Consider the following 8,635-nt stretch of genomic DNA (forward strand, 5'->3'; position numbering starts at 1 on the left):
TATTGGTTCTAATTCTTCCTTACAAGATGACTAATGTGAAAATATGTTTAATAGGAATGTACATGTATAGCCCCTATCAGATTGCATACCATCTTGGGGAGGGAGAGAAAAATTTAAAACTCAAAAGCTTATGGAAGTGACTGTTGATAAATCAAAATAAATTAATTTTAAAAAAAGAGAGAGAGAGGGAGATCAGTTTCTAAGATGATCAAAGTTTCCTGGTTTTTACTTTCCACATCACTGGCACCTACAGACATACAACTCCATTTCTCCCAAGGGGTCAGAACAGGTATTAATAAGCCCTTCTTCTGAAACTTTAAAATGAAATTACATAGTTCTTGCCTAAGCAGATACAAAATTTTGATCTACTGGCAATACTTGACTGTAAACTGATGGAAATGATGGAAAAAATATGAGCAGAGAAAGTTGATGGCAATGTTTTATATAAATACATTAATGTGACATGGGCTTCTGGGAGCTAATTTAAAAATCAAAAGCTTATGGAAGTGACTGTTGATAAATCAAAATAAATTAATAAAAGAAAATTTTTAAAAAATGATATAATCAAAGATTTTAGAGCAGCCTAGGTAAACATTGATGAACTGATGCAGAATGAAGTAAAGAGAAATATTCGCTATAGCTAAAATGAATGGAAACAAAAACAACACTGAAAGATCGCCATTCTTTCATTAACTGTTTTGAAAAATCCTAGCCCTTGCCTGGGAAATGGAAAATGAAATACAGTTGCCCCCACTGGTAAAGAAGCCATGGGCTACAGAAACAGAGGTTTGTATATTCTTTCAGATTCAATCATGTTGGTAGGTTTTGCTGAACTGTTTTTTATTTATGAACTATGTATGTAAGAATATATCCATGTATGCATATCTTTGTATTACAGGGAAATGCTCAATGGTGAAACTGTAAATTGAGAATGACCAGGTTATAAAGACATAATAAATCAATCAATTTTTTTAAAAAAATCTAAAATAAAAATAAGCTTAAAAAAAAAAGACATAGGCTCTCATCTTTTTACATTTTTTCCTAAAGTAAACCTTGTATTACTTTAAAAACAATAGCATGAGAGGCAGCTAGGTGGTGCAGTGATTAGAGCTCTGGCCTTGGAGTCAGGAGGACCTGAGTTCAAATCTAACCTCAGACACTTAACACTTACTAGCTGTGTGACCCTGGGCAAGTCACTTAACCCCAATTGCCTCACCAAAAAAAAAATAATAATAATAAACCCAATAGCATGTACACAGCACATTTCAGTGTTCTTCCACTAGTACACTTAGTACTAGTACTAAGTCCAAGGATTTTAGATACACACACACCTCAAATCTTCATTGATTTCTTAAAACTGGATTCCCAGGGACCTGAACCACACAAAATTTATAGTCTCAAACTTGTCCCCATTTTGAGCATGCATCATACAATTCAGAAGGATTGGTGCTGCCCCATCCCTAGACCCCAAACAGCTAGTGTACATAGTGAAGGTAATCACTATTTAATACATTATTAAAATTTCACAAAATTCCCATGCAGTGAAATCTCATAGGAAGTTTCCATTCTTCCTTTTCCTCTGCTCCTATTGAAAGCTTTGGGGGAAACAGGACTTTCATGGTACTCTTTTCTTGCCAAATATCAATAACTTTCACGAATGAATTTAATTATCTATAAATTCCATTTCACAATAATAGGGATACAAAGACAAAAATAATATAATCCTTATCTTTGAGGAGCTTATAGTTTACTAGAAGAGAAAGAAGAAATTAATAAAAATGGTAAAATAGATCTTCATTCTCACTTCAAAGGGTAATATGTTGACTATGAGTTAACCTGATAACATTAGAATCAAGAACTAAATATACTTACTCTGCATAAGCAGCCTCAAAATGTCACTGTACTGGTCAGGGAACTGGTACAGAAGGAGATAAGTCCAGTGTTTACAAAAAATATTGAATGACATCAAAATGTCTTCATCGGGTTCAAGGCCCCAGGCAGTAAGTGCCAAATGAATGGACTCCAGGAGCCTGGTACGATCAGACAGAGGAGGTTTAGTGGAGTTTAACCATTGCTTAAGATCGAACTAAAAAGAAAAAAAAATAAGAAGGAGTGTTTATTTAGAACAGAAAACTCACTGGAGTAGCACAAAAAGGGTGGGGACAGTTTATTTCAAATTTAATTTAAAAGTCAATAAATTTAATGATAACAGTATTTGTTTGCAAAATCTGTGCTGGCTGGGTCAAGCAAATTTTCTTTTGGACTAAATTTGGCCTTAGTCATTCAATCTCTCAAAAGAGTTCAAACCCCAAAGATGTCAATATTATCAAGAATGACATAATTCCATCCCATTTAGGCTCCTTAATGATAGGGATTATTTTGTTTCTTATCTTTGTATCCCCAGTAATCAGCAACATGTCTTGTACATACTATGTGTACTTAAGTTTCTCAAATTTAATTTGCTGAATATTTTAAATACGCCATTCCCCTCTGATCAGGAAATAACAATTAACATTTATCTAGTGCTTTAAGGTTTACAAAGCACTTTAAAAATATTACTTTATTTTATTCCTATTGTACAGATAACAACAATAATAATAATAGCATTAACCAACATCTATATAGTGTTTACTATGTGCCAGGCTCTGGACTAAGTAAGTGCTTTATAATTATTATTTCATTTGATTCTCACAACATTCCTGGGAGGCAAGTGATATTATTATTCCCATTTTACAGATGGGCAAACAGAAGTTAAGTGACTTGCTCAGGGTCACACAGCTAGTAAGTGCCTAAGGCAGCTTTGGGACTTAAGTCTTCCTAACTCCAAGTTCAATACTCTATCTAGTGATCAGTGTGCAGCACATAAATATTTAAAGACAATTTTTTTCAAGAGGCTGGAAACAAAATGTTTTTTTTTCCAAGTGAAAAAGAAGATAGGAAAGTCAATTCCCTAAAAGTTTTAGGTTTTCATCTTCTATTAACATCTCCAAGGTCTCAGAGAGGAGTCATTAAAGCTATAGAGCTCTATCTCCAAGCTATATATCTCTGTGATCTTCAAATCTTGCCATTTATTCATAAATTGATTTAAAACTGTATTCTGCTGTCTGAATGTTGTACACATTTTATGCCAATAATCCTAGAAAGTGTGGATAAAACTACATGATTATTTTTGGAATATGCTGAATACAATACAAGCCACAATCAGGTTAGTAAAAAATGTTTTCTAATATAATTATATGAAAGGAACACTATACCTTGACCTATCATAGATAATCATTTGGTACAGAATGATTAGGGCATCTCTCAAATTAGCACCTATGGTGCTGAATTTTCATCATATATTTCAAAAGGATTAGTGTTGCTCCAAACTGCCACAACAACGCCTAGGCACCAACAGGCTAGAGCTTAATTTTAAGGCATTTTTTCTCCTTAATATGATAAGCTGAGCTCAGTCTCTGGGTCACTAAGAGGTTCAAATTTCATGGATTCAAAAGCTTATAAAGTTGGACCACTGGTAGTAAAACATTTACTGATATAGAATTCATTGGTTCAATAAAACCATTAGTAGAGTGTAACTGTGTAAGAGGATGCAAGTTCTCTCAGGAAAAAGACATTAAATTAACTTGGATGGGCATTTTGCTGAGTAGGCAAAAGACTTGACAAATTAAATCACAATTGATGAGGAACTGTTCACAGTTATTTCAAAATATCTTCTCCTAAATATATTCCATTGTTATCACTATGGATAACAGTGATAATCCATAGTTATCACTATGGATAACTAAAGGATCACATAAATCCTTTAAAATATGAAGTGTTGGGGGTTTATGTTTAATATTACATAAAACAAGTATGTCCAACATGTCAGCAAGGAATACTAAAGCATCTAATTCCTCAACATGGTTAAAAGATAGAGACCACATGGATGATGATAGCATAGCAGAAGACATACCCTCAGGCAGACCCCTAATGTTCCTCTCTATCCTCAAGTTAGGAAAAAGATTAAATGTTTATATTACGATAATAACATCAAGATTTACTAATAATTTACCTTGGTTAGCAGCATGAAAATCATATCACCATTGTCTTCACTTAGAAACTTCACCACTTTTTCATACAAATTTATGAATTCTTCAGGTGCAGCAATTGGAGTAAAGTAGGGAGAGAGCAGAGTACAAAGTCTTCTGTTCTTCAAAATCGTCTGAAGCACACGTTTGCACTCTGATTTGGTATCACTGATAAACACCTTGACAAGTCAAAAAGAAGCAGTATACAAAATAGAGTTCTCCATTTTATTTTTTTTTTGCACCAACTGAGCTCCCAGGGCAGTGAAATGTCTCAAAGTACAACCTCTGGTAGATACCACCACACTAGAGGGTTTTGAAGAAAGGTTCAGACTGAGGGTCTCTCACCAAAGAACTAGCCTCATTCCAAGTTTACAGAAGCTTATCAACTCTAGGGAAGGTCTTTGTGGAGCTAGAGCAACTAAGGGGGGTATGAACCGTGTCAGTGGGGGCAATAGTCATACGAGAGGTGTCAAACTCACAGCCAGGAATCTCAAAACTTGGCAAAAATTCTCATGGTGGCCTGAGCCAGATTCAAATGTAATTGGTAAGTATCTAACAAAATAAATAAAAGTATAATACATCATAGATAATGTCAATATGTAGCCAGCGGGGATTTATTTCTATTTGGGTTTGACATCACTGCTACATATTGATAAAACAATGGATTGTTCAAACTATGACAGTGAAGAAAGTCACAGGTTAAGATTCCTTCTTTAGAAGCTAAAACCATCAAAGAGATTTCAATAAATATGGTCAGCTCCTGATCATTAGTACTTATTTATGTAGGAAAGAAAATGATAACTAATCCATACATTTGGTTTGAAGCTGTAGTCCTACTCCTTTCATCCCTAAATTACTTAAGTGTCAGGGAACTTCATAGTGAGCAAATGCATAGTTGATGATTTGCTGGTCAGCAGAGAGTCCTAAATTATGTACATGTGGGCTCTCCTTCCAGCAATGAGGGCAAGAAAGCAGAAGAGGGACAGAATGTAGATGGCTCCTGAACTGCGCATGGGTGACTTATATACAGTTAATTTTAATAAAATTAATTCTAACCATCTATTACTGTAGTGATATAAACCTGAAATGTTGAGATGTATATACTATAGCTAAAACCCAATAGTGACTTCAAGTAGATTAAAGAAAATATTTTCTACATTTTATGCAATATAGCTTTTTTTGTTATGGATTTTGGGAAAACTATATCTTAAATGTATCTACAAAAGGATTACTTTTATAATTAATATGTAACCTTGGTCACCTTATCTTTTTCTCAACTATGTTTTAAGAAAGAGAAAGGCAAACCCTAAATTATAAAAATTAAGGTTGAAAAATTAATGGTGAAAAAATATTGCTTGTTAAATTTGAATATGAAATGTACAATGTCAATGAGCAAAACAATGGCTTATTTCCTTTTTTTTTTAACAACAAACTTCAGATAATGAACTTATAAGTCTTTTCTTTCCCTGGTATCCATGTGTTCTGTGCAATAAGCTAAAAATAGCAAAGTGAAATTTACTTCATTTATGATTCTGAAATATTTACAAGGAATCTCAAGTATGCAGGGAAAAAACTACCTATACTTAAAGGAACTATGAACAATTTTGTTCCTTGGTAAAATTTTCACAAAAATTCAGAGTAGTATTTTATTTTTTAATTTGAGTAGAAGCAAAAGATTGGCTATTAAGTCTTAAGTCAACACCAACTTTACCTAGTTGACAAGCACATGGTTATCAAACTATGAAAATTCAGTAAATAAGAATCTGTGAGATACATTTAGATTAAACTTACTTGTCCTAAGATCTCAATGCAGGAGGTAAAGAACTGTCTTGTAGGAGGGTGACGTTGTGTCTCATCACACACATACTCCACAACTGTAAAGAAGAGGCTAATGCCAACTTTCTGAATACCAGGTGTAGGCTGTAACTTATAGGCATTCACTAAGGCCCTGTAGAAAAGTGGAAAAAAAAGCAATTATTATCTAATGATAAAAAAATCATAATTCATAAGAATCTTTTCTTATGTTCCTTGCATTATTTGCTCTGGCAAAATCTGTTCAGGTAGTTTAAGGCTCTCATAGATAATTTCACTCATTCCATGGGTGCAATTATTCACCTACCCCATTTTCATGATGACTTTACATGTCATCTTTTGGCATCTATGAATTTCTGATTCTTCTAGTACAAACACAACCTTAATACAAACAAACTCTAATTAACCCACTTTTCCTACTCTCAGCTGTATAGCTGAATATTCTACATGCAATGTAGTCATTATTCAACTACATATTAGCTACGAAATGTCGTATAATCTTCACTCTAAACTCTGAAGGTCAGGTCCTCTGGTATTATACTACATTGCTCCAAGTATGTATGTAAAAGAAAAATAAGTTTTTAATTTAAGAATTGAATCCTCAGTGTTGCATTGCAAGCAATAAGAGAATAAAAGGTACGTTTTCATTAAAAACTCTTATTTATTCTCAGGGTTTACAAAATGGAATCTACCTGCTCTAAAAGTTGGAAGGTGACACCTGGGAGCGGCAGGCACTGCAGTCTTGCCCATCCTGCTCCTCTGCAGAGACTTCCCCTGGCTTGTGTTGCCAACTCTGGGGAGAAAAGTAACTTTGAGAACAAACAGGGGTTCAAGAATATGTTTTTTTCCATAATTGATGGGCAAGAGAAAAATATGCCTGAGAAGTCAGAAGTGTAAAGAATGCTAGATTTGGAGTCAAAAAACCTGGGTTCACATTCCAGCCTTGCTATTCACTCTCTGCATGACCCAGAGCAAGGCATTTAGCCTCCCAGAGCCTCAGTTTCTCCATCTACAAAATGAGGTTGCAGTCAGTGACCTCTAAGGTCCCTTTCCAGCTTTCAATCTAGCATCCTAGGATTATTCTATCACAACCCCTGAGCAAGTGACCTTTAGAGTTCTGACTCTCTTAAACATTTCTGATACAAACCTTGTTTACAGAATATGTGAGTGGCCTGAAATAATTTACAAGGCACTCTGAAGATATAAGGGGATATTGTAAATGCTGTAACTGAAAACACTGATTGAAGTTGGGTGATATTGTTTATTAATGCACTATAGCATTTATAAATAAGCTAGTAAAGTAAAATTTACAGTAAAATTCTTCTGGGAAGTAGACTTAACGATGTCTTAAAAACTTACGTAATCAAGTTCTCAGCATGCACGGCTGCTTCTACAATATTCTGTGATGGCGGCTTGGAGGCTTCTGCTTGTAACTGCTTCACTTCTTTACGTAAAACATGCAGTTGCTGGCTAATAGCTTCATTCTTATGCTTACCTTCAAACTGACAAAAATTTCATTAACTTCAGTAAAAGAATGTTAAAAAAAAAAATTAAACCTACTTATCTCCTGCCTTCCCTGATCTCCCACCATCTCCAAAGCTGAAACTGATCACACACTCATCTGAGCTCAAAGAACTCTATTTTTCATCTTTTTTGTGGTTATAACTGTCTAGTTTCTATGATAGTTATTTATACACATATCCCCTCCCATACTAGACTGTAAGTTCCATGAAAGCAGGGACTGTGTCTTATTCGTTGTTGTAGAACTCTTGCCATCTAGTATGATGCTTTGCACACAGTAAGATCTCAATGATATTTGTTTAATGTTAACGGAAAAACAATTAAACAGAAGTGGGTAGTAAGAGGAAGGCATTATGGAGGACTGTGAAAGGCTTCTTCCCCAGAAGGTAAGACTTCAGTCGAAACTGGAAGGAAGCCAGGATAACCAACAGGAGGAGATGAGAAGGGAAAGAGTTCCAGGCAAGAGGAAAAACCAGTGAAAATGCAGTTGGGAAGAGGGAGTGTCGTGTCATGTGTGAGGAAGGCCAGTGTCCCAGGCCCATAGTTGTAGATGGAGGAAAATAAGTTGCAAGAGAACTACAAAGGTAGGAAGGGGCCAGGTTATGAAGGACTTTAAAAGTCAAACAGAGGATTTTATATTTGATCCTGAAGTTAATAAGGAGCCCTTGGAATTGAATAAGAAATAGGCATGATATGAGTTAGATCTGTGGTTTAGGAAGATCAGTTTTACAGAGAGCGGAGGATGGACTGGAATGGAAGGTGGATAGACTTACCAGCAGCTTACTGCAATAGACTAGGCATGAAATTAGGAGGACTTGCACCAGGGTTGGGGCAGTGTCAGAGGAGAGAAGAAGGTATATGTGAGAGATGTTATAAAGGCAGAATGAACAGGACAACTTGATAACTAATTGGCTATGGAGGGTGAGAGTGAGGAGTTGAGGATGACATCTAAGTTGCAGGTCTAGGTGCCTAGGAGGATGGCAGTACCCTTAGCAGTAAAAGGGAAGTTAGGAAGAGAGGCTGGTTTTGGGGAAAAGGTAATGAATTCCATTTGAGACATGCAGAACTTAAAGATGTCTACGTGTCACCAAGTTCAACAAGCCCAGTAGGAGATAGGAAATGGGAGACTATATGTCAAGAGAGAGGTTAGGACTGAGATATATAAATAAGTATTGCCTCAGATGTGTCTTGGGGATACCTGTGCCTTAAGTTATCACTCTCTAGTTTAAACCATA

The 8,635-nt window shown here is 35.3% G+C and overlaps 1 protein-coding gene across 2 annotated transcripts in view; it reads right to left on the bottom strand.

The window, feature by feature from the left end:
* Positions 1–8,635, bottom strand: part of EPG5 (ectopic P-granules autophagy protein 5 homolog) — a 123,520-nt gene that overhangs the window by 34,791 nt on the left and 80,094 nt on the right. For both annotated transcript variants that reach the window (XM_027868838.1, XM_027868839.1), the window contains exons 28-31: positions 7,239–7,381; positions 5,859–6,015; positions 4,052–4,246; positions 1,873–2,086 (exon numbers count right to left, since the gene is read on the bottom strand). In XM_027868838.1, the coding sequence (XP_027724639.1) occupies positions 1,873–2,086; positions 4,052–4,246; positions 5,859–6,015; positions 7,239–7,381 (709 nt within the window). The remainder of the gene's footprint in view (positions 1–1,872; positions 2,087–4,051; positions 4,247–5,858; positions 6,016–7,238; positions 7,382–8,635) is intronic.

This window comes from Vombatus ursinus, unplaced genomic scaffold, assembly GCF_900497805.2.
Source record: "Vombatus ursinus unplaced genomic scaffold, bare-nosed wombat genome assembly UNPS02014791.1, whole genome shotgun sequence".
NCBI lineage: Eukaryota > Metazoa > Chordata > Mammalia > Diprotodontia > Vombatidae > Vombatus > Vombatus ursinus.